The sequence below is a fragment of the Heliangelus exortis genome, chromosome 1, assembly GCF_036169615.1.
Source record: "Heliangelus exortis chromosome 1, bHelExo1.hap1, whole genome shotgun sequence".
NCBI classification, from domain to species: Eukaryota; Metazoa; Chordata; class Aves; order Apodiformes; family Trochilidae; genus Heliangelus; species Heliangelus exortis.
Window position 1 is genome coordinate 163,778,774 of NC_092422.1, and position 27,405 is coordinate 163,806,178.

Consider the following 27,405-nt stretch of genomic DNA (forward strand, 5'->3'; position numbering starts at 1 on the left):
GGCAAGCTGGTGGAGAGGTGTGGGCCAACTTGTAATTTTTCCAGCTATGATCAAATTTTTATTTGCATGCAGAATATGACTTCAGAGGACATTTATCCAGCACCTTTAATGAATACCTTTAGTTTCATTAAGATATTTATATTCTACACGTATATGGCTTTTGTCAATACTGTTAATCACTGCTTTAGGTAATTTCTTTTCTGTATTTATCAAATATTTGTATCATCATTCACCTAACAAAAACTGTGGCAATAACCACTTTGTGAGAAAACTAATTTAGAGGAGCTGGGCTTTTTGCTGGTGTTTAAAGGGCTTGACCTCATTAATTCTTTGGCTGGAATTTTGCTTCCAGAAATACCTGTGAGGATTATTTCACAGGTTCATTTTCTAGCTCTTAGATGTCTAATTGCCTAATTTGTTGATGTGATCAGGTAGTTAGTGTTCTAAGCACCATAAATGGCAACCACAATTATTTCCTGAAGCAAATTTGCAGGCAAAAAAAGAAAGGAAGGCCATTTTTCAAAAACAGATTAGAAATGTGGTTTTAATTGTAGATAAAAGAATCCCCAGCAGCACTGAAATTCAGCTAGAGGTGTCATGCCCGAAGAGGCAAAGGCCAGCTTCCTAATTGTTAGATATTGGCTATGTTTAGTGAAGCTGTAAATGTTACGTCGTGACAAATACTACCTTACACTTGGCCTTTTAAAACCTTTTAATTAATATGGACTGATCATCAAACTTTGAAGACTGTTAGACAAATGCACCCAAGATGTGTTTGCCTACCTGTGCTTCACTGCTCAGTGTCTCTTGCATATCATAAAAATGAAGCCTCCCCTTCTTCTAACTACACAGTGTATGAAGACAATTAGCCTGCTACAAATGCCACTTTGAGTTATGCACTTTCAACTTCTGGCAATTTTAATAGCCAGCAGGTCCAAGGAAGGGATTCTGCCCCTGTACTCAGCCCTGGTGAGGCCACACCTTGAGTTCTGTGTCCAGTTCTGGGCCACTCAGTTCAGGAAGGAGATTGAGGTGCTGGAGCAGGTCCAGAGAAGAGCAAGGAGGCTGTGAAGGGATCCAGCACAAGTCCTGTGAGGAAGGGCTGAGGGAGCTGGGGGTGTTCAGTCTGGAGAAGAGGAGGCTCAGGGGAGACCTCATCACTCTCTACAAATCCCTGAAAAGAGGGGGTAGCCAGGGGGGGGTTGGTCTCTGTTCCCAGGCAACCCTCAGCAAGACAAGAGGGCATGGACTTAAGCTCTTCAATGGGGAGGTTTAGGTTGGACATTAGAAAGAATTTATAGAGAGGGTGATCAGACATTGGAATGGGCTGCCCCGGGAAGTGGTGGATTCTCCGACCCTGGAGATATTTAAAAAGAGACTGGATGTGGCACTCAGTGCCATGGTCTGGTAACTGCAGCGGTAGTGGATCAAGGGTTGGACTTGATGATCTCTGAAGTCCCTTCCAACCCAGCCAATTCTATGATTCTGTGATTCTATGATTCTATGACCAGACACTCTGGTCTATCATGCTCAAGACTATCTTCTGTAGATTAAAAGAATAAAGGCAAATAGTGTGCAAGACAGACATTTATAGTCACGTATGTCAGCTATATCGTAATCATTTATAGACATATTGTCAGATACAGTCACACTTCTACAGGATATATGGGCTGTACACAGCATAATGCCTTGCACTGACATCAAGACTCCTTAAATTATGAGGTCTGGTGTGTGTGTGTATATATATATATATATATACATATATGAGAGCTGACTGGGAGTGATCCTGCTGCTAGCACCTACTACAACCGTGGTAGACCTCAGCATTGCTGCTTTTCAGTTTTCTGATCATTTCTTCCAACTTACAAAAAATGTTTTAAAATAGTGAGCACAGCATGCTGGAATCCTCAAATGGTATAAAATGCAGAAACTTGGTCAACCTGCTGCAGCTTGCCACAGGTAGGAAATCTTGTGCAACCTCTTCTCTAACTGCACTCACAACCTGGCTTCTTCCCATAGAGCTTAGAACCCTTGCATAAGAGAAAGTCTCAGTTACACAGACCTCTGGATTCTCCAAAAACATTAGACTATGTCTGTGAAGTTTTTCCATGGGAATAAAAATCCACGACAGATAAAAGACATTTTGTCTGGTTTTGCCTTTATGGCAAAGATGGAAAATTACAAAATCAACACTGTTGAGGCACAGAGGCAAGGACTTCTTTAAAGGCTTCCTTAAACTACAAGTCCCACTTGTGGGATGCTGCAACTGGGAAAGTGAAAATCTGACTAAATGTTAAGCACTTAATTGTCATTAGATGTAAAAGTGAAAGGTACTGCTACTGTACTTTCTGTCCTGGAACTTCGAATGGAATGTATGGCACCACTGGGTGGAGAGCCTGGATGTGAAAAAACAAAATACAATTCCCTTTCCTGAAAGACTAGGGAAAGTAACTTACTGATCAAATGAAGCTGGAAACTGAAAAGTACCTGTTGGAAACACACCAGATATGGTCAAGGAATATCAGTGTTTTAACAACTGCTGATTAGTTACAAAGACCTAAACTTCCTTACAGTTGTTGGTTACCTGGTACCCATTAGGGTTAAACAAATTACAAAGAATCAACCCATCTCTGCTAAAAAGGAAGGAAACAAAGGGAAACTGGAAAATTGTATCTGGACTATAAGGGGTAGCTGCCTTTCTAGCTGGTATTAGTAAGGGACAGAAGTATGTTGTACCACTGAGTACCTAAGATAGGAATGCTATCTAAATAAATACTCTTTGAATTATACCAGTGTGCAGAGTTTGCTGGGTGATGATGCCTGAACCAGCTCTGTGCTATTTCCTTTTCCCCTCAACCACGGACACTAATAGAAGAAATATTCTGTCTCATTGCTCTTATATAAGAGCTCTCCTCCCACACCAACATTTTAGTCAGAGGGCAGGTCACTGGGCAAAACATGCTCATGACTATTTCCTTTGCTACAGAAACACTTGCCAAATTGTAATGGCAAAAATTTTGCATTTGCTTTTCGGACTGAGTGGTCCGGAGGTTCTGAAAAGAAGCCAAGGTAGAGTGGGACAGTTCTGGTGACCACACTGAGCTTGTGACCAGCCTTTGAGCTTTGTCATCAGGACTGCTCAGTCCAGCTTCCCAAATGAGTAACATCTTAATCAGCTGATAGCTTCACTGACTCTCCATTTCAATATGCAATTATAAACTCAGAAATTGTGAGTTTGTACTCATAAACTCTGAGGCTTCCTCTGGAGTTTTGTCGTTGTTACTCTACTCAAATTCCTATTTTCTCTGCTCCTTCTTTGAGCTCCTCTCCCTCATCCTGCTGTTTTAATGTCACAGAACCACAAAAGCCTGGGCTGTGAAAGACTCTTCACCTCATCTAGTCCACTGATTGCAGGAAAGCCCACTGGATAATACATTTTTTTTTTGCAATGCAGTGTAATCTCTTGCTTTTTCTTACCCTCTCTGGCTTTGCTCCACTTTTCCTTTCTTTTACATTGTACAGTAGATTACAGCCTATCTTTCTTTCCATTTGTCCTTAGCGTCTGTTTCCTCTTTCCTTTCCTTGTCATAAACCCTCTTCTTTTTTATTCTCTGATGCCTCTTCTACATTGCCCCTACATTGTTTCTTTTCCTCTTTCTCACACTCAACCTCTGCCACCAATGCTGTTTTATCACCTCATCTTCACACCCAGGGGCCAGGTCTCCTAATCAAAGATACAGAGGAAGGAGTTTCTGCAATTCCAAGTATGACACAAATTACTTTCATACATTACTTCAGGTTTTTGACTATATAAAGAGTATGGATCTTTCTTTATCAGACCCTTCACCCTGTCCTGCTCTGAAAGAAGGAAAGAGCATGTTCTTGTTTGTCCTTTTTTTGCCTGCTCAGTCCCCCTGGACTTTCTGACTTGCTCATGATCAAGATGCTCTTCTCAAACATAACTTTTTACCAATTTCTGAGAAGAAACCCAGGGTCTATAGAAAAAGCAGAACAAATAAACAAGTTGCTGGGAAAATGTTTTAAAAATAAGAAGGTAAGGCAGGCAGGAGGAGTACTCATGTGAAGAGGCAGCTTTAGCAGGAGAGAGAAGCTTGCTTCCCTAGGAAGGAAACGTGTCTCACGGCTGAACTAGCAGAGGAAGATGGAAATACACTGCCAAGAAGGAAGCAACTTCACGGATCTTCAGACAACAAAAGCATCAGAAAGGGCATCACAGACTTCTCACATGATTTTGCTCTTTCCCCAAAAACTTACTCAGAGGCAGTGAACTAGGTGTGGACGTTCATTATTTTGCCTGGGTCTCTATAAACCAGGGCATCTCAGGACACATTATATGCCCATTGTTTTGCACAGAGCATATGTTTATAAGAGGGAATAAGAACATCGTCCTGCTGTCAGGATTTGCCCTCTGAAAATGAAAGAGTAAGAAAAATCAGTGGCTGCAGAGGCCATCTGGCTTCACATCTGTGGAGAGTCACAGCTTTAACAGTAGGAGAGGCTCAGGCAGACCCTGAGAAATAATGCTGTAGAAACCTTGCTAGAACAAGAAAAGCATGGGAGTGACTGACTCCACCAGAGCAGCAGAAGGCAGTGGCAAAATTAAGCAGCCAACCTTGGGGTGGTCTCTGCAGACCACAGCTCAGGTAGTGGTGTATCAGCAGGCACAGCTAAGCTTAACTACAGTCTTTTCATTTTGGTGGTTATCCTTCTGGTGTCTCAAGGCAGTGATGTTTCCAGTATGACCCTGGAGAGTCTGCTCCATGGCTTAATATGTTTTGCTTTTTTTGGAATATTCCTTATATTCAATTCAAATTTTCCTTTGTTCAGTTTTTCCTATTACGTCCTCTTTATCTTTTAGTTTTTATTGGGTCTTTGCTCATCTTTATATTAAATGTGCCAAAAATGCTGAACCTCAGCTGGCAGCTTTTACAAAATAAAGCTATTAAGCATTTGGTTCCTGTTCTGCTTATTGACTCTCAAGTACCTGATAAAAAATAACCCAAAACTTTAATTACAAAAACTTTGATTACAAAAATCTCTGAATCATGACTTGCATTACTGTTAAAAAAATCCAGTTTCAGTAAAAGTAAAAAAAAACCCCAAACCAATACAGATTCTAGTATACTTAATAAATCATTATATCTTTGCTACTGCATTATACAGGATACCTCAACATACCTTTCTATTATCACCTACCTCTCCTAGGAAAAGTGCTAAAGAAACAAACTCTATATCCACATCAGTTTCTACTATAATCAATCTCTAATGGCTTTTCTACGAATTTTTCAGCCCTGCTCATTTAACATGGGTAAAATTCCTCCCTGGTGAAAAATGTAGCAAAAGTCACTGAATAAAAAAATACCAAAAACCAGCTACGTATCTATCTAGGAGGTCCTGTTTTCATTTTATAACTCCTTACTACCAGTGCATCTATTCCTCTTGCTATGCTCATTTTTAACACATATAAGAAATTATTAAATGCCATAAAATTCAATTACTGCTATGTGAAGGTGATATTAATCACAAAGGCTAAGATAACTCAGCAATACTTTTCCTGTCTGACCTACAAAGGCCACTTACAAATTGAGAAGAGAAACACTTGGAAGTCCAAGTGAAGGGAAAATGGTTTTCATGTAAAAGAGCTTGTCATCCCCTATTTAAATACAAAAACATTTTGCAACCCAATCCAAAAGAAAAAGTTTTGGATTTCAGCTGAAGAGACAGCTTTTATTGCTTAGCTCTGTTAACTGCATTCTAGTACTGAAGAGCTATTTTAGTAGCAATGGTGAAATAACAATTTTATATCAGCACCTCATCACTATTCACAGATCTCCACTGACCACTGAAGAATGTAATGTTAATAAAGGTCAAAATTACCATCTATATGCATAATCTCCTGTAAAGGATCAACCTGTTTAATTGTTTCATGTATTTGCAAAAATCTGATTAACCTTCCCTAAAGTCACAGAAAACACTTCCACAGATTTTAAAAACTTGAGTTGAGCCTGAGTCACAGGTACAATAGGTTCTTAATCAAATATTTTAGTTTGATATTAAATTATTTCCATTCCTCTAAAGAGTACATTAGCTGACTTATTAAATCGACTAGTTACTCATTTAAAATTACTTCCTTGGTTTGCGGTGCTAGGAAATGACTCTTTAACAAGTATTCTTGAAAGTGTATCATTGCTCCTTTGCTCAGTAAGGTGATGCCTTTTAAAGCAGCAGATCAGCTTGCAATTTTTAAAATCTCAGGCAGCAATTAGCACTAAGGGCATGCAAACAAGTAAAAGACAGGATTGTTCCATCCTGATTATCTACCTGACCTTAACTCTTCTCACTAACCCTGCCAAACATTTACCTTTTATATTTATTTTGTGAAGTGCTACATTATCGTTATTTTCCTGAAAGAAATAAATTTCTGCAAAACTCCCTTTTACTAAGCACTTCAAGAAAATCAGTGAAGTTAATGGAAAAGTCACAGGGAGCTGAGTGCCACATGTAGGACATGCCACATAAAATGCATCTCCAGCTGCATGCACAGAGGGTGAAACTGCTTGCCAAATCATTAAAGCTCATTCTTAGTGCATTCCATGCACTTTATATATTCTGTTATTGGCAGTCCATATTCTTTTCATACATATATATATTATTCTGTAACTTTAGGATTTGTAGCACATCGTTTTCTATTTGGAGGTGCAACATTTTTGTGACTAAGGACACAGAAGTAATTGTTGACAAAAGTTTTCAGGTGGTGTATGACTTCAGGAGGGAGACAGACTCCTTTTTTTTCTGAGAGATAGGAAATTAAGTAACTTTGCTACCTCCGGGTACAAACCAGAGATGCCCTCCTCCCAACCTGAGACTTGAGCTTGGCCCACAGACAACTCAGTCTCCAGACCTGGCTACATTCCCCACACAGTGGGGCACAGAAAGGAGCTGCCACAGTGACTCCATCTGCTGAAATGAAGTCAGAAATGTTGACCAGCCCTCCTCAAAGGATAGCATGGTACACCTTTAGGATTCAAACTCAAGCTATTTGAGGATCAAGTAAAAAAAAAAAAAAAAAAAAAAAAAAAAAAAAAAAAAAAAGAAACAAAACCACAATTAAAAAGAGAAAAGAAACCAAGTTATTTCACTGGGAGTAGTTAACATTTTTTCCTCCCTCATGTCTGCCACAGCTGTAATGAAAGGTAACTTATTTAAAAATACAGTTATAGTATCACAGGTGGTTCTACATTGTCTCTACAGGACAAGCTGTCACTAAAATTCTGGTTGTAGGAAAGGAACATCAGGAGGACATAAAATTGACTGACCTTAAGTAAGCATTTGCATATTTTCCAAGCTTTGAATCTCAAATTTTGAATCTCTTATGCTTACAAGCATTGGGATTGACAAAATTTAACTCAAAATATTATTTTCTATAGCATTTATTATTTGCTTTTTCCATACAATACAATTTCTTTTTCTGGGTCTACGTTTTACTAGTATTTTCTTTTTCTATTCACAATAAAGGATTAACACCTTGAAATTTCTTAATTTAAAAAATTTGTATGTATTTTACATACATAGAAGAATGACTCAAATACAGGCACTTGTAAGAACCTCACTAGTGACATACCAGTTGATCTGTTCTCTCTCAGACAGCATCCAATTCACAAAGGCTCTCTCATTCTTATTTCTCATCCAGTATTGCATTATGATCAAATCAGGTTGATCTGATCCTTACACGACTCCTCACCTCAACCACTCACATCCTCCTGTCATCTCCTTCACACAGATGGAGGCACTCATCAGGTGTTCCAAACTGGCTGCAACTATTGTAACTAAGTCATAACTTACTACAATTCACTAAAAGGTACGCGTTGGCTGAGGAGCTTTTCAGTATATAACACCTGAAGAAGGTATTATATACCTGAAGCTGCTTGAAGCTGGTTGCTTTTTTTTATGCAGAGATGTTATGGTGCTCAAAATGAAAAAGAAGCAAGAAGCTACTTACTTGGAACCTGTGGGTTAAACAGGAAACCCCAACTTGCAGCAGGGTTGTGGTGGAGGTGGAGGTAGAGAGGTGTGGGTAGTGAGGTGTGGGTATAGAGTTATGGGTGTGGAGGTGGGGGTATGGAGGTTTGGGTACAGACATGTGGGTACAGACATGCAGGCACAGAGGTGGGGGTGTGGAGGTGGGGGTACTGAGGATTCCAGCCTACACCACTCATCACTGTTGCCTGCATTAAGATGTTTGTGGTGGGAGAAGATCATTGCCAGAGGGAGAAGAAGGAGCTGCAGGGTGGCAAATACCTGTCTGAAGTGAACCGGGGCCATGAACTCTGCACAGAGATCTGAACTCAGGCCAAAGCATGGATAGACTTCCATCTCTGTTAGCAGTCAGAAAAAGAAGTGTAGGAAACCAGCTCCCAGAGCTGCTGAGATTCTTTTCCTAGCAACTTGTCCCAGGAAGAAGAACAAGGTCTAAATGGATACGAACATAAAAGGATGGCCACAGGTTGTTGGCCTACAACAACCAACTATTTGGTTATTATAGACTCAGTCCTGCATCTCCTGCCTTGTTTAAACCAGTAGCTCCCATGTACTGGGGACAAATTAAAAATCTGTCTCCTTGACAGATTGAACCTTGAGGACTATCATGACTTCTTAGAGTGGGGTTTATGAGCCCTACTAAGCAGCAGTAGTCAAAGTAGAGCCATAAAGCCAAAAGTGTATCTGGAAGGAGGAAAAATAAATAATAATAAAAAAAAAGTAGGAACTTCTGCCATGAAAGGTAAGATTATTCCTGGCAGAATTCCTTTCCTGTGTCACTCCAACAGGAAATTCATCAGAACCGTTTGCTGTTGACAATCTGAAGAACCTTTCACAAGAAACTCATCACAGCTGTCAGCTATACCTGGATCCCACTTGCAACAAAGTCCTTGATGAACCAATAAAGATCATTTTCAATAACAGCTACACTTTGGGGCTTTATGTTGTTTTGAAGCAACACAGAAGTCAAGAGGTAAATTCTTTCTGACAAACACATCAGCTTTCAATAGCAACTTCAGCATTTCTAATAGAGATGTGAAAAAATAATTTCTTGCAGATTTGTGTATTTTATTGCCTTCAAACAATGCTATAACCCCATAGGAAATCCTAACAACCAAGCAGCTCAAATCACCTTTGTCCACGCTGCACTTCATGTGTTTGAGGATTTTCCCCTCCCCTGTCACTCTTTATTATACTGACTTTTGCCTGAAGACCTGTTTCTTAGGAGTTTGTCTGTTCAATCTGCACCTCACAATCGGTTGCTGTGGCAATCATTATGATGTCACAAAAAAAAAAAAAGAAAAAAAAAGAAAAAAAAAGGATTAATAAAACTGGAAGTAAGGAATAAACAGGTTGAGCAGAAGAATTCTTTATTAAAGAGAGTATTTTCTTCCAACTATCGACAGAAATGGAAAAACAAAATAAAGTCTAAACTTACCCCAAAACCTCATATGTGACAGACCACGGATAGAATTTCCTTCTTGACTTTTGGTCCAGGACTAATGTTCAGACAAGTCATGAATAAATATATTGACTGTATCTTGATAAGATACTTTTAGAACCCAGGACCTTACAGTAAAACTATTTTGAACCTTGTGCTTCTCTTCTTAGCAGACAACAAAACAACTATTCCGTGGCTAATATATGGATGAAAATTATGCATTTGGCATGGTGGTAAAAATAAGCTTCTTATTGGGCTTTAGACCAAAATAACCAACCCCTAATGGGCTCCTCCCTCCCTGCTGCACCATCCATACTGCTCACACTATGAGATGCTCCCAGTGCTCAGACTTGGGAACTATCTCACTTTAGCAGATGACACAGATTCATCAAGTCACACAACAGGGACCACGGGGAAGGGTGACAGCACAGTCCACAGAATCAGAACTGGAACACCTCTCCTATGAAGACAGGAGAGAGTTGGGGTTGTTCAGCCTGGAAAAGACCTTCTAGCAGTCTTCCAGCACCTGAAGGGGGGCTACAAGAAAGCTGTGGAGGGACTTTTTCTGAGGGCATGCAGTGATAGGAAGAAGGGGACCAGTTCCAAACCAGAAGAGGGTATATTTGGGTTAGATATTAGGGAGAAATTCTTTTGTCTAAAGGTGGTGAGACACTGGAACAGGTTGCCCAGAGAAGTTGTAGATGCTCCTTCTCTGGAAGTGTTCAAGGCCAGGCTGGATGGGGCTTTGAGCAGCCTGTTTTAGTGGTGGACATCCCTGTCCATGGCAGGAGGGTTGGAACTAGATCTCTCTATGAACTACTACCTTTATGGTTGTTCCTGCTACAGGCACAGACCCTTGCCATCTATTTCTCCCACTTCCCCAACCCACCCATGTGCTGCTGTTGGGTCTTTCACCTCACAACCTGCTGGTAGTACTTCCAGGAGCCCAGGTCTAAGTGTAAGCCCTGCCTTACTGCTCACAGAACAAGCACAGGATGCTTGGGTAGATTTTGTTCCCCTGGCTCTGCTCTTCCAGGTGACACAACAGAAACGAACTTGCATCTTTGCTTCGTGATTTAAGATAATGAGCTCCAGGTTCTTAGTACAAGGGGTAAAAATTCACTTAATAACCCAGGAAAATCTCTTCCTCTTAGAAGCAAAGAGCACAGGCAGTGATGGGATGCCCTCTGGCTCTCACCAAGACTTCCCAGAACCAGGGCTCTTTGTCCTCCTCCATTCACTTAGTGCTGAATGTGACAGACACTTAAAGATGGTGCAACTCTTACTGTTCATTCTAGGCTTGATCTGCCACAAAATAAAACCTGATAAGTAGTCAAGACTCAAATACCTGAAGTTTCACAACTGTAAATTAGGAAGAATACAAGGAAAGCCAGCTCCACAAGAAATCACTCTACCAAGCTGCTTGGCAAAAAGAGCTGCCCTAGCATATTCTGGCCATTCTCAAACCCTTTTCCTCTTTCCCCTCCTAGATAAAACAGAGCAAAGTTGATGGGCTTGTGGCAGGCCTGTGCTTGATGGGAGGAAGCCAGCACACAGCTATTCTCCCTTTATGCACCAGGGGGGTCTGATGCTGGCTAAGCCTAGTATCTTCCATCTTCATCTAAATACTTCCATGAAAAGCTAATGGAAAAGCTCTAAGACTGATGCATCCCAAACAGATCAGCTAAGAATTTGTGCAAAAATCAGGCCTTATTATCAACTTACTCACCCTCATACTCATTAAAGGATGTAAGATACAACAGACTCAAGTACATTGACTAGTGTAGCATAAAAACACCCACATTTGGGTTTGGAGGGTGCCTAGAGATTATCTACTTCAACTTCCTACTCAAAGCTGGGCTAACTTCTAAATATGGGGTTTCTCTGGTTGAGATTTATAAAATCTTCAAGGAGGGAAATTCCTCAGACTCTCTGCTGAGCATGTCCCGTGCTCACCTCCTTCCACTGGAGCATTTCTTTTCATGGCAAGTTCCCTTGTTGACTCTTGTGGCCAATCTTCCCTCCTTACACCATTAAATAATCTGGGGAATACCACAGCCTCAGCAGACCTCTGGAAGTGAAGGAAAACTGAGTTCTGTAGCAATTTGTTGAGCACACACATGACACTCTCCATTCACTTGCATCCTCAAAAATCTCCACTCCCCATGGCCTTTGTACATATGCTGTGCCTTCCAGTGGGCTCAGAATATAGAATTCTGATAAAAAATAAGACTGAGCAACTTGCAAAAAGGTACAGCATCCAACTGTTCATCTCACCCTTCCATGTGTCCTAAAATAACTCTTTTTTCAAGGTTTCAACAAGCACAATGTATTGATAGGCTATTTATACTGAGGATCATTAATCTTAAGAAGTTACAAGCACTCTGCATGCTGTGTTGGAGAGGTGATTTGTTTGTAAAGAATTAAAAATAACACTGATATCTAACACTGGAAGTTAGGAGTTAAGCATTCTTTAAAAGATATCTGCATTTTCTCATTGAAATGAATTCTTTCACTACACAAGCAACAACCACAGATCTGAAATGGGGTAATGCCTTGTACTTGGTACCTACGCAGTCTTTCTGAAGGCTTTGTGACCTCCCCAATGGAAGACTGCTTTTACTTTCATTGAACATATATATATATATATATTATACCCCCAGTAAAAACAACCCAAAAGACATCAAACACCAGGAAAAATACATTGAAATAACATAAAGGATCTAATATAAATCCACAAAAGCCAGGAAATTCAGCGATAAAGACAGACTTTCAGACGAGGGAAAACTTTCCAAAATATTAAACTGGAGCATAAATTCACTTCCTCTTCACATGTTTGCCATCAAGTCATTCCAGACACAGGGGGCAAGTTCCTCCCTGGGCTAAATCAAGCACCTTCAGCACTATTACACCAAGAATCAATCTGGCCCTACAGAACGATGTCTGTAGACTTTCTCCATTTCTGATCATTACCAAAGATATTTGAGTTTAAACAGCAACTCCATCTCTTACAGCTCATTTTCCCATTGCTCAGAGACTGCTAGAAAACTAAATTTGTGAGACTGCAATAGTTTCCATGATTACAGACCATGATGTCAATCGTGGGATTATGACTTCATCGACAGGCAGACTAGAAGGAGAACCTCTGTGAGAAGGAGAAAATCCACACTCAAATACAAGTGTATCTGAGATTAGCAAAGACAACACTGCACCTCACTGGGCAAAGACATTTCAATCTGCATAAATAATATTCTCTGCTTTTCACTCCTGCAAAGTATGAAAATGCTCTTTAAACATTTCTGTTTCGTTCATAAGTCACTCATGGTGCTGATGTGTTGCCACCCAAAGTCAACTTTGGTGCTAGTGCTGAGCTAAGCCTGATGTCAGCAGCAGTTTAAATCATACACTGTGAGTCCAGTTCTTTGTGCACTCTCTGGAAGTGCAAAATCAAACATACAGCTTAAGGCAGGATATGAAGGGAATGGAGTGATTTTGGACTGCCTTCAAACTTGCCATGGTTCTACCCTCATACTTAAGCTGTCACGGCTTTTGGCTGTCATGATATGGCTGTTCCCTCTCTGATAGAGCAAGATAACCAAGCATAAGGAACTAGTTACTAGAAGATCCCCAGGTATCTGGCTCAGCAATAGGACCCAATAAAGGAAGGTGATGGGAAAACTAGAAGACAGGATGCAACCTCCTGGACTGTATCTTTCCACAGCTAACCCAGGCACATAAGATAACTGCCCTGAGATACAGAGCAGAACTGGTGTAAAGAAAAGAGGGCTTTTTATCACTTTTGTTTCTGAAAGAGGAAAAATGGTTTTTCCTTTCAGTTTCTTAGACTGCAAGAGGCAGAGACACTATGATTGACACCACATAGCCATGTAAAATAAGAGGCAAGTAACTTAGCCCTCTCTCTACCCTGAAAACTCTACTGTCAGTGCATGGGACATAACTGAGCTGACAGCTGGTGAGGTCAGATTCAACCCAAGAACTTCCCATTGCTCCAAGTCTTACAGGGACTTGAGCTGTATGTTAATTTTTTTTTTTGTCTATCTTCTAGTCCTTACTGTAAGACTTCTCAAAGGTTACCCAAAATTCCTCATCTTTAGTCTTGGAACAGACGTTTATTTTGTTGGACAGTTTCCAAGTAAATCCAGTCAGACATTTTAAAATTAAATAAATGCCCTCTTCAATTTTTCAACTGCCTTGTCATGCTCCAATTACTCAAAATGGGAACTTTTTTTCTAAGCTTCTAACCATGATATTTACATAGCCCTGAATGAGGCATATGGGCAAGCTAAGTATTCAAAGAAAAAGACAAACCAAGAATGGATGAAGTTATGTTTCACCTCTGCCTCTATACTTGTGCAAAGTGTCTGGGATACTCACACTGCAAAAGTGGAAAGGAAGGACAGAATCCCCCTCCTGGCTTTTTATTATAGAGTCACTAAAAAAATTTATGAAAACTAACAAGCCAACAAAAAAAAATGAAGATGCTAAATAAACCAATAGAGTTTTGCCCCCCAGTTATTACACACTTTAGATAATGGGATTTGAGGTGCAAAGAAGGCTGTACAGAGCTTAGCAAAGTACAAAGCTTGCTCTGGGACATTATTTAATTAGCTATTTGAAATTTTAATCATGCAAAGCAAACCACAATGATTTCTAATTATGAAAAAAGATCATGATGGCTCTAACTTCCCCCTTAAATAGCTTTCTTAGTGATTTGGAAGGACAGGATTAATGATGTCTCTGTTGGAAAACACTGGCATCTGGTTTGCCTGCAGAGGTTCTGAGACCTTCTACTTCCTGAAATGAGCAATCAAAGATGAAGTAGCTTCTGCTTGGAGCAAAATTATTATTAAGCATATAATTCTGAGACGTTTTTGTGTGCATGTGTGAATTCCAACCATAACGTAATTTTTCTTTGTTGCTGTCTGTGCAATGGATGTTGCCATTACCTAAGAAGACACTTTGATCTAGTTTAAACAAAAAGCACAATGCACAAAACCTTCTCCCTCGAGATATGCTGTAAAGGGCAAATTACTTCTCCTATTTGAACCCACATTCAGTGGTTTTTCATTCACACAAATAAGAAAAGATTTCCAATTTATATCTCACCATTTACAGCTACCTATAGAGAAAACTTTATTTCCAACAAAGTCAGCTGAGTCTTGCTTTTAAATTCACTTCAATGGAGCCACTACCTGACACAGATTTGCCTTAAAAAGAATTTGTTCCAGTGGGCACAATACCATCTCTAAGTATCTACCCATGATGACCACTGAACATATCTTTAAGGAAAGGTAAAGATAAAGCAGAAAAAGCAAGATCGTTCAAGCATTTTCAAAACCATGTTTGTTTTCTTGTGTATCTTCGAAAAATTTGCTGAAGGTTAAAGCACAGGGGTGTCCATATTCCAGTTTTCAAACACTCCACTGAAATGATTAAACTAGAAAAAAATCTGTTTTTTAGAAGCAATACGACTTACATAGCAGACAAGTTGCTTAATGTTTAAAAAATGCATCAATAAAAATCTTCTGCCTGTACAAGTCTAATGTACCTGTTACTCATGTGGTAACTACACAAAACTTGTTGACATAAGTAACAAATTTTTTCATATTCACAGATCAATTAAAATGCTATTCTTGCTATGTGAGAGTCACTGTAAAGCTTCTGTTCATCTGCTGCCTAACCTGAGCATGTATGGATCTTCTTCCTCAAATTGCCTGTGTTTTGTGCAAACATGGCTACCTGCACAATTTTTAGAGCTTATAACCAACAAGGAGAAACAGTTCTACATCACATGAGGGGCAGAGAGAGAAGGGCTGAAACCCAAGCAACTGATTTCATTAGGAGTTTGGCCACTGAATTCATCCAGCCTAAGGCTTTACCATGCATCTCCTGCCTGCATATTCAGTCCACTTGACCAGAGGCACCGTGCACCACTGACAGATCATTTGTCTACCTATCCCAGTTAAGACTTCCAGATAAAACTTGATAGAACAGTTGGTGCACACTTGGTCACCCCAGACTTGAATGAGAAATTTTACAATGATTTAACTAAGTGCATGCACCTCTGCCTGCTCCAAAGATTTTATGAATGAATGTGAGAGTGCATGCCACAGCAGACAGCCCTGTCTCCCCTGCATTTTTCATACATACATACTAAGTACTTTATGTACTTGGATCAGCGTGCTGTGCGAGTTGTTTTTTCAAGACCCCAACAGTTGTCTGTGGAAGGAATGTCCCCAGGCAGATTTCTCAAGCATCCTTAGCAGGAAAGAACACAGGAGTCATGATTTCTGCTCTGCGCAGGCTACCAGTGTGACGAGCTCCCAGCACTTACTCTGAACAGATAGCACCTAAAAACCCTAAACCTTGCCACTTCATTGATAATCTTAAGGGCTCCAAAACAGAGACTGCCACTACTGGCAGATCACTTTTAATCAAAGAGAACCATCTTCTGCAGAACAGACTCTGTTCTCATTGACACGGATACAGATACACAAGAAATACATGACTTCAAATGTAATTTGGCAGTACTCTTATTTAAACCATTGTAAGTAGTGCCAAAGTCTGACCCTGCAGTTCTCCAGTTCAAAGTTCTCAAGACTGACAGACTAGAATAAAACAGACTGAAAACAGCATGTTTATTTTTCAAAAGTAAAAAGAAAAGGCAGAATAAAGACATACATCATGCATTACTAGCCTAGTACCACTATGTGAATAGCACACACACAGACACAGAACTGAACTGCCAAAACCCCTCTGAAACTACAATACTTGCAATAATAACAGGCTATATCATTTGAACTGATAAGAGAAAGAATTAAAATCACGTGGAAATACAATACAGCAGCTGTTGCCTGCAAAATTCTTGAAGTCATGCTATAAAACACATAAATAATGCCTTATGTGTATGGAGATTTCTCTCGGGTGTGATTTGATCCATCTATTCTTGACAACTGCCTGTCTCAGCTCCTCAGTTAACTAGTATTTTCCTAATTAACCTTAGAGCCTTCTGCAGATTGAAGTTTAGTAAGCTGAGCATGCTCAAAACTGCCAGTCTAAGGTAAGAAACCTTATCTCCCAACTAACCCTTCACTGCATTTCAAGTCACCCAAAATCCACCTCCACCCTCTGGAGAGCCCTTCAGAGCTACGTAAGGTCAGGACAGAGCACAGCTCCAAGCACAGTGCTCACGCCCAACTTGCACAAGAGTTTATCAGAGTAAGAGTGCTCTAAGGGGGTTCTACTCACACCTCCTACACAACCACCCTAATCACCAGTTCCTATGCTTTCTTGGGTAAGAAGCACCCTCCAGCCCTTCTCTTGAAGCTGAAATGCCACGCAGAGAAAAGGCTCCAGAAGAAAACCAAGGAAGAAATGGGTAGCTTTTGAGTATTCGTTAACACCTATGCTCAAATTAATAAAGAAGTGGGGTTCCAGGCAACATTCTCTAATATCTGCATTTGAGATCACACAAAATGCAGCCCTAGGAATGTCACCTCAGGTCCTCATATGGATGCTTAAATCACTCAGCTAAGCTTTCTCTTGTTTCTTCTCCCATGTAGGCAGTCCCACTACTTCTAAATGCAATGCTCTTGAGTCTAAAGAGCTGTAACCCAGACCCGCTCATGGAATGTCACTTCTGTTGGCACACAGGTCCAGCCCTGGCTGAGCAGTACCTGGAGTCCCTCAGTCCTCCTATTCTCTATACTGAAGACAGACTTACAGACCTCCTCCATGAAGTGTCTACACTGAGCAAATTAGTCCTGAGTAGCAGGAGGGTAAGCACCACATTTCAGGTACCCAGAATGGAGGGGTAGATGGGTTAATCTGGTGTCAGCTCAGTGGATCACATGTGGAGAGCAGGCAGCACATGGGCTTGGTGAATGGATTCCTCTCTGCAGCTCTTCTAAGGCATGCGTTTCACAGTGCTGACTGTGTAAAGGCTAAATAAGAATGGGTTTTGTCAAGTCAATTATAGGTAGATAGTATAATCTGTGCCCTTCCAGAATACACTCGTAAAGTCCCTGTGAGTCTGCCTGTAGCTTGGGAGGAATGGATTCCCCACAATGTCAGCCTACAGAAGATGAGGTAGGAAACCCACAGAAGCCTGTGTTTGGGCAACAAACCCATCCTCTTCTGCTCTCTGGCAGCTCAGGGTGGCCATGCACAGCAGAAAGATTTCCTTCCTAGACAGAAATCACTAGAAACACATCCAAACAACAGGGAAGAAGCCTCGCTATAGTGCAGACAAGGAATCCATATCCCATCCACAGCCTCTAGTAACTGCAAGGCTGATCAGCATTTTCTGAGCAACCAGAATCATTCAAAATAGTAAGTAACAAAAGTCTGCCAAACAAACAGTGTGCTGTGAGCATTATCAGCCTCAACACCACGATCCCAAGCTCCTCAACATCCACCTTTCTCATCTTCCCAGGCCTCGGTGTTTCCCATTTCAGGGTTCCTTCCCCCAGAGACTAAAAGTATATGGATTCTCTTGGACCTGAAAAGATCTCTTCCTCTGTTAGCAGTCTACTGCCTCTTTAAACCACTAAGCTGCCTATCCCAACCTGAATATTTAAACAGTACAGCCTGTGAAGTCACCATCTTCAAATTTCAGGTTCTTGCCCCACTATTTTTTTGGTTTTCACTAGCAATCTGACAAGCATCTCGCATAGGTCTTAGGATAGAAAAACAGATGTACTTGTAAACTCCATTGCATACTATGCTCCCTCTGTATTTTAAATAGGTACCTAGCCCGAAATAAATTCAAGACAGCAGAGAAAAAATGAATCGTGAAAACTAAATAACACAGAAAGCAGATAACTGTTGATATTAAAATTATCTTTTTCCCTCGCTCCCTGTGCTACTGCATTAGAAGTGACCTCTTGGTGAGGATATTTTGCACTGAAAGAAGCCCACTTTCTTCTTGAAAATCTAGCCTCAGACCTAAAATGTAATACAGAACAGTAATTTGAAGTGAGGCTTAGTCCCAGGATTAAGGAAGAGGAAACAACAATACTCGCACATAAAGCACGCAATGACTTCCATTCAAACACCAGAAAGCACTTTCCAAATATTAATTATCACAGTACTATACTCCCCCAATCATTCCAGGAAAGGATCAACCCTGCATTCCTTCAGCATCCACATCACCTGCTTGAGTCTGTAAAGAATGCAGAACGAGGCCAAAAGTACTACTCCTCTTTAATTATTGTCATAACTCTTAATTGAGAGGAATAAATTCACCCACACAGGGACTGACTGCCATTTATAAGATGGCCCTTTTCTATCACTGGCAGAGAAAAAATGTAGTATTTTCTTGTAAGGCTACTGCATTACAAGTTATATTAAATAAGTTATATTAAATAAGTTATATTAATAAGTTATATTAATAAGTTATATTAATAAGTTATATTAATAAGTTATATTAATAAGTTATATTAATAAGTTATATTAATAAGTTATATTAATAAGTTATATTAATAAGTTATATTAAATAAGCTTCACAAATAGTCAGAAACTGTAAGAAAATGTAGAAGTCTTGATTCTGAATCTCCTGTTCTGGATCACAGTGTAACACAGGGGATTTCATTCCCACTGTACCACTGCCTTTCAAAAGGCCAGGGAATGGAAACAGCATCTCTGGAGGGGGTGGTCTGGAACGGCCCCATCCTGCAGCATGGCTCAGGTGGGTTAGTCCTCAAAAGTGGATTAACCACATTCAAAACACTCAAGGAATTAGGGACCTTGGTTTCACTACTATGTTTTCTGTTTATGGGATCAGTATTGGACTTCTATATGTAATCAAGATGAGAAAATACCATCAATATGCATCAAATACCTTTCAGGCTTATATTTGGGGTTGGTTCAAAGCCCTTCTGGTCCCAAACCTCTCTACTCTATCCTATATATCGAGAACACAGAGGGTTTTTTTAGTATCTCACTCCAATTTCCCACCAGCTAGACACACGCTAGAGATACTGAGATATTTACATCTGCCTTTAGAGAAACAGGTTAAAAACATGCACTGGTTTAAGATACAGAATTGAAAAGCATGCTTCCCCTCCCTCATCCAACCTGTTCCCAAGCAAGCCTTACTGGAGGAGGATGGCCTTGAGCTGAATGCACGGGGCAGGCTGCCAGGAAATCTGAGTTCTATTCCTGGCTCTTCTACAGATTTCCTTGGGCAAGGCAATTAACCTTGTAGAGCACATTTTCAATGGAGGTGAGGCCCAGCTTCTCTTTCTGCATTCATGACATTTTCAGCAGTGAAAACTGAATTCTAGGAGCAAGAACGGGTGGCTGTACTTTTCACTACCTGATAGGTTTTCTCCATCAGGTAGCTGGATGCACAATTGCTGGTAACTATGACAGCAAAAAAAAACAAGAATTCAAACACCACAGGTGCAAAAATGCCTCCTGGTGCTGCTGCCACCAGCCTCAGTGCTCCATTTCCTCATTTTTAAAATGGACAATGAGGATTATAAAAAACAAAATACTCAGCCAAATGGAGAACTGTTTTTTAAAGTTCTTGAACACCCATTATCTGAGATCATAAAAAGGAAACAGCTCAGATTTTCAGTTCACCTTTCACCACAGTTGCTATATTTTTATTTTCTGCATTTTTTGCCTGGTAAGATTTCCTCTTTGGACCTCAAACAGAACAAAAAGATGGATCCTGAAATTTTTAGTGATTTTTTTTTTTACTCTTTGTTATAGGCACACAAGATGTTATTTCCTTTTTGAGAATGCTGAATAGAAAAAAATAGAAGTGAAAAAATGTCAAAAAAAGAGAATTATGTACCTGTTAACTGTACGTGAAAAGTTCAATCACTGGTTTTGTCCAAATTTTCAGGTTTTGAGATTTGATTTTTTCAACACATCATCTCAACTGGAAAGTAAATGTATAGGTGTAAAGATTCTAAGGCTTTCAATTAATATTCTACATTCACTTCTCAAGTTTAGGAATTTTGAGGGAGAGAGGTCAATTATAAAAGCCCTTTCAACTTCTTCAGACAACTGAAACAATGACCCCTCCCAGATGACAGTGTTGCCTACACAAATGTAAAACATGTTAATGAAAGAAGGTATTTTATATTACCATGTTATGGAACAGTAACTATGATCTTCATGAAGAAGGTAAGGTAGTTTGGAAGACTTAAAATAACAACCTTATGTGCACATTTTCATCATGTTCTTTACAGGAGGCAGTAAAACCACATACATTGCAGTCAAAAGTTGGAAAGATGTGAAGTAAGTGAAATGCCATTATTCTTCCAAGAACAAGAAACAGATTTTTTTTATCCGTGCCATCTTCTATACATACAAAAAACCATAACTTCCTTTTTGATTCATCATACAAATGTGATTTAAGTTTTACCTCAATGCATAAATAAATAAATGTGTGTGTTTGTAACCTAGGAATGTCTAACCTCACCTAGGGATGCACTGGCAAGCACCATGCCATCAAAGTGGCAGGATCTCTCACACACAGATTTTGCAATCTGAAAGTCAGGTATGTGTCATATTTATCACCTAGGTTGCCTTTCCCAATGTCAAAAAAGATTGCCCTCTCCAGACAAGAACTCACCACACCAACAACAAAGCCTTTTTTAGGGCAAGATGGACTACGACCTCAGAACATCCTTCTCTCTCCACCACCTGGTTAAGAAGCCTGTATGACTTCAAGCATCTCCTAGAATATGACTTCAGATGAGACAAAAAAGGCTGCACTAAATGAGAATAAGCAAAATTAGTTAAACAGCTTTCACTTCACAGAGCATGGCACTACCAGACAAAAAACTCTACTGAGATAATAATGGTTTACAAGGACTGATTATGGGCAACAAACAACCTGAAAACACTGATGGGTCTTCTGAAGCAACGTGTTCTCTTGATATGTATTTCTTCAACATTCTGAACCTGATTTTCAAAGTCTTACACGTGAATGAACATTAGGAGTCCTTGCCTTGCTTCTGAAAGTGCTAGCATAGAAACATCTCACAAATTCCATGTTTATGGTTTGATATCTCAGCTATGTCAAAACAGTGGGAACTAATCTGAAGAAAAAGTTATTAGAAAAAGGTATTTTTGTAATTATTTTTTTAAACGTGGTTTGGCATCACTTAAACTGACCTTCAGGATAAAGTAAAACTGCCCTCATTACCAAGGGGAAAACCTGATCTTCAAAAGCACAATAATGTCTAGCTAATCATGATTGGATCAGAAAACCTCCTGCTTAAGGAAATTGAATTTGTTTCTGATTAGCTTTTATCTTCGAACAACCTGAAATGTACAAGCTAGAAAACAAAAATCTTGAAAGACAGAAGTTTTCTGAACAAGTCACAGGTGTTGCTTGGGCATCAGTGATGAGATGTGCAAGGGGATGGATGCTTCCCCTGCACTGTGTGCTTGGCAAGTGTCTGATTCTCTTCCGCTGTTATAATCATTCAGCTTCCAGAACTTCATCCTTCAGTCCTTTAAACCAGTTTTACAGCATGACATCAGCCATTGCTCCTCCCCACCAAAGCCCTGCTCCTTGTTTTTTGAGCAGTGCTGCTATGCCATGCAGTGAATCTGTGCTTTCAGGTTAAATGTGTTGAAGTGAAATCAGACAATGCCAAAAAATTCTACCTAAAGACATAACAAAACCCATCGAAATAAAAAACAAATACACTCTTAAGCATCAACCTCAGAACTGTGTCTCAGGTTTCTCCATTAAGCTGACGCCTGAGAGTAATAAAATCTATGAAATTTCCAGAGGTTTTCAAGGCAATTCTTTGGAATGAACAGCAGAATAATTGATCATTCCGTCTCCTGCTCTACTTACAGCTCTTCAGCCCCCTTCTTTCAGTCAACTTCTAGATACACACAAATTAATAAATAAATAAATTTTTAAAAAGGCTTTTACTACGAGCTCTTAAGAAAAAGCTGGGTGAAGCCACCAGCAAAACTGCTGCTGATTCCATGAGCAGCAGCCCTGGGTCTCTGTGGCAAAAGGCTGGCACTTATCAAGTCAATGACAAACTTCCCACTTCTGGAAATGTGAATCTCTATGGCTATGAACTGGACTTTATGCCTGTGCTGCATAAAGTAATTCTGCTAATGCAAACCAGGGTGCTTCATCTTCCCTTTTCAAGCATCAAAGGCTATGTCTACAATATACAGAAAATGTGAAATATACAATATACAGAAATATAACAATATACAGAAAATACAGAAACAAGGCTGGTATTGAGGACCTCAGGTCCACACTATGCACCTTTCAAGAGGTTTTTACTTCACTTTAGCTTAGTCCCATGGGTCCAATGCCTACTGGACTGTGCTTCTCCAGCACATCTTCCAACTTTGTTTCTTTTGAAAGAAACCCATCCCATGAGCTCTGGGATGGCTCCACAATGCATACAGTATCTGGGGGCAATTAGGAGCTGTGTTACCAAAGCACACCCCTTATTTGACCTAACACACTGATGCAGATGCATCCAAAGAGCATAGAACTTGTTCCTGCATGAGAACTTCTAAAATTAAGGAATACCAAGGTGATGAAGAGGTTTACCTCCCTCTTACTCAGTAGGACTCATCCATCAATGCACTTCTCACACGTGCATAAACCTGCAATGAAATAAGTTTTACAGCAGCAGGGACTGCGTTTCTGATTCCAAGGAAGTTCATTTCCCAACTGCTTGACCTTGTTATCTTCAGGTTTTCTATTCAAATAGCTCCTCACATTTAGAAATCTATGTAATCTATATAATTGAATGTTTTGTTTTCAGAAGTTTGTCAATCTTTGCTGTCTGCTACTGACAAGGGTCTTCTTTTCCTTGACAGCTTTGCAAAGTACACATTACTGTATTTAAAAAGTCATCAGATGTCTCATATGCTTGTGGTAAACTGGGCTCCTTGCCCTCTTCACTTGGGCTTTCCCTCCCCCTTCCCTTCCCTGTTTTGTACTAATCAAAAAGATTTACTTCTCTTCTAAAAAATAATATATATGAATAAATACATTGCAAGTCAAAAACATTAAATACTTAATTTAAAACGGCAGAAGGAACAGCTACCAGAATTCTGAAGTGGTCTGTTTGCTCGTGTGTCTCTGTGTGTGCATATTGAAGGAAACAGCAGAAATAATACTTTACAATCTGATGAACAACATATGACACTGAATGTCTAGACTCACAAGAAAAGGGATTACAAACTTAGGAAAATACCTGAAATATAGAATTTTGCCCTCTCCAAGAAAAAAAAAACAAAACTACTCTTTATTTTTACACATACAGGGCCACCTTCATTATGGCTTAATATATAAACAAATAAACTGGATTAAAGAAGAAGATACTCACTAAGGATTTAACTGAAGTTTGAATGACATCAAAACAGAAAGGATAACATTGTGCCATCTGCTTTTAGGCAGAATCCTACCCTAATTTCAACTATATGCTCTGCTTAAAGTTTTCACCATGATGGCTTATAATAATTCCACCATATTTCTTTCTGAAGCAAAATATAACACCACTCTCCATTTCATCATACGCAGAAGAGGAACTCATTAACCTAATTTAAACTGAAAAGAGAGATGAAAGAAAGGAGAAAAAACAGTATGTTTGCTTCTTTGTCTATAGAATTATTTCAATGCAAGCTAAAGATAGGAGTGTCACCTCTCCTATCACAAGAAACAACCGTATCATTAAAATAAGCAGATAAGTGTTTTTTCAACAGGCACAACAGCAAAGTAATACCAAGTTTGAAAATATGCCTTAGTTTAAAAAAAAAAAGAGTGAAACTGTTGCAAGTATCAGCCTCACAATGAAGTAATGCATAAACCTATTAGATAACCTGTAATTCATATTTCTGCAAACCAGATTCTTCACCCAACAAACAGCCAGTGCTATATTTAATGCTCCACTGATACCACCTATTCTTTCAGTCCTGTAAAGACACAAAACTAAAAGGGAAACATTGTACCCCAAAAGATGCCAGCAGCCTTATTTTGGCTCTTTTCACTGAAAGCTCACCTTAGTTACTCACTGTGAGTGCTCAGGAGAGAAAAATATTTCTAACATTTCAGACCACTGCATTTTAACTTTTCACAGCGCTCAACCATCCCTATGCAACAGTCACATCCCAAATCCGTTCCTAAATCAGTGGGGATGGACTGTCTCTTGCCTACTGTTCTCATAAACCAGCTATTTCTGGTTTCCTTGGAACACAAGGTGAGGATCAAGCAAGCAACATTTCCAAGGTGCAAGGTCCAAGACCAAGGGGAGAGAGCAGACAGCAACCTATCCATGGTTTGCTGCACCTGGCACTTGCCTTCTCCAATCTGCCTTTGAGAAGACCACCAGCACAGGTAGGATTGAACATGCCACAGGTTTCCTAAGGCAAATGAGCCTCTTCACACACCCAAAATCTGCCTGTCTTAAAAACTACAGGCATAAGCAATGTATCTAGCGTGTTTAATGGTCTCTTTTCTCCAAAGAAATATCCTGGAGTACTTCATAGCTTGACAACAACTACAGAACCAGCCCTTCAAGTGATTGTTAAAGCCATCTCTCCTGTGTTTAGCTGCTGATACACTAGAGAACCTTCATCTGTAGTTTTAAGTACCTTGTGGTGCTGTTTGAGCTTTTTCAGGCATATACTTATACAGCTGTGTTAACATCTCTGCAAAAGAGCAGAACAAAACGAGGGGGAAAATGACAGGACCTCAGAGAGGAAAGAGATAGCAGACCAAGATGAGGGTGATTTGGAGAAGAAGTTTAAAGCAGAGTGTTGACCAGATAAAGGGAAAGGCAACTGGAAAACAGAAATGAGAAATGTTAACTTGTGATGGAGCCACACCTTCGTATCTTCTAATATCCGATCATGTTTTCCAAGTGACATCCCCATCACTTTTCTTCTGGAAGCCTAAGCAAATGATGTGCAGAGGCACACAAGGCAGACTCTCATTAGCTGCAATCATCAGTGAGAACACAGACTTTTAAGTATCTGAGGTTGAAATCTTTCTGTGGCCTAAGAACCAAAACACATGTCTGACAGCCACCTCTAGAGAATGAATGGGCAGGGAAAAATGAAACTTTTAATGAAACGTATTACTAGTCACTGCAATTATATGAGGCATGAAGATGGTCCAGAATAGAAAAACTCAACTCTAAGTAAGTATTCTGCTGTTCATTTTTGCTTTCTCACCAGATTTACGGAAAATATGCTGTGTTTCCAGGCAATGGAAGGCAAAGACCTTTCAGTTTTTAAACATTATCTTGTGCACACTGAATCTGAATGTTATCACCTCTCTTAATCACCTTCTGATGTCTGATAGTGCCCCTTTAACCTCTGTTACTCAATTACTGAACAACTTATCTCATTGTTACTCTCTTTTGAAGGAAGAGTTGTGCCTCTTTTCATGCTGATAAGAGACACATAAATATTCACTCCCAGCAAACATTTAGTAGTAAAGTGTCCTGAGCAAACTACCAGAGTCTAAAGGTAGGAAGCTGTAGTTAAGTTCTCTATCTTAACCCTTTAGTTGATCCAGCAGAACAAAGAGACACAGAAGATGGATGCTCTTTTTTTACAAAGAAAGCAGAAATAATAGTCCCCTAAAAGAAGTGACTCTGTCATATGCTTTACAACACAGCAAATAAATCAAATGAATGGAAGTGAAATACTTACCCATTTTCTGGGCCGGCCTCTGGGTCGCTTTTCACCAGTGGCTTCTGCTTTCTGTAAAGGGAAAAGAAACACCATGTATTTTAGACCTCAGCATTATTTAACAGCCTCAGTAACTAGGAACTCCTTTCCTGTAACATTACCCATAACTGTATCTCTCAGGTGGCATCAAGCCCCCCTCTCACTCTATGGGTTTTCTGGTGGAATGTATTTATGCGGGTTTTTTCCTGACATTTCCTTGCCAGTGTGGCCAGGGGGTACCTCTCCTGTGCCCAAAGGTGCCCCTAGCCCAGATCCACAGGGTGTCCAGGGACAGAGAGAAGCACGAATGCCCAGCTGCTCAGTGCCCCAGCCAAGGACAGCCATGGGGCATGCAGGCTGTGGATAGGGATGCAGGGCAGTTTGGGAGCCCCAGAACCCCCAATAACATCAACTTGTCTTTCACAGGCTGTCAGAAATTACCTATAGTCACTAAATGGAAAACACAGGCTGTTTCAAGCCTTGACAAAGCAGTTTATAGCAGCCACAATTTCTTCTTTCGGTGTCATGATGCTCACGTGTGAAATGGATTTGGACAGACAACCACCATGAACGTGTGTTCACACTGGGTGGTAACTTCTCTACTTCAGGTTTTCTGAGCAAAAATGCATCCTTAAGCTGTAAGCAAAGCTTCCAGTGGTCCAAAACACACCTTCTTTTTTCAAGGTGAAGGAAAAAGCATGGAAGGTGCCCAAGAAGTGACAGGCTGGATGGGGCTTTGAGCAACCTGGTCTCATGGAAGGTGCCCCTGCCCATGGCAGGGGGGTTGGAACTGGATGATCTTTAAGGTCCCTTCCAACTCGAACCATCCTATGATTCTATGATTATATTTTTATGTAGGCCCAGCAGTTGGTCCTGGAGCTCACCTTAAAATAAACACAGGTTCACTTAACAGACTTTGCATTAATTCACTGTGTGACACTGTGAATGCTACAACTTCTGTAAAACACTAAAGTACTTACAGTCTTTAAAATGAAAATTGCAGATTGTTCTCTCTAGATAGGCTCTGCCCATCCACAAATCTCATCAGGTAAGTAAGCCTGTCCCCTTGAGAGTGATGAGGATTTTGCCACCAGCTTTAACAAGAGCTGGAATTTTTCTACATACAAAATCCCTATAAATTAAGACTTTTAGTACACGTTCAGTAATTGTGCTTCCAGATTTCCATTAATTGCTTTTCT

The 27,405-nt window shown here is 40.0% G+C and overlaps 1 protein-coding gene across 2 annotated transcripts in view; it reads right to left on the minus strand.

Annotated features, from left to right (window-relative positions):
- Nucleotides 1–27,405, minus strand: part of HMGA2 (high mobility group AT-hook 2) — a 114,019-nt gene that overhangs the window by 76,137 nt on the left and 10,477 nt on the right. For both annotated transcript variants that reach the window (XM_071733463.1, XM_071733462.1), the window contains exon 3: nt 26,189–26,239. In XM_071733463.1, coding sequence (XP_071589564.1) covers nt 26,189–26,239 — 51 coding nt within the window. The remainder of the gene's footprint in view (nt 1–26,188; nt 26,240–27,405) is intronic.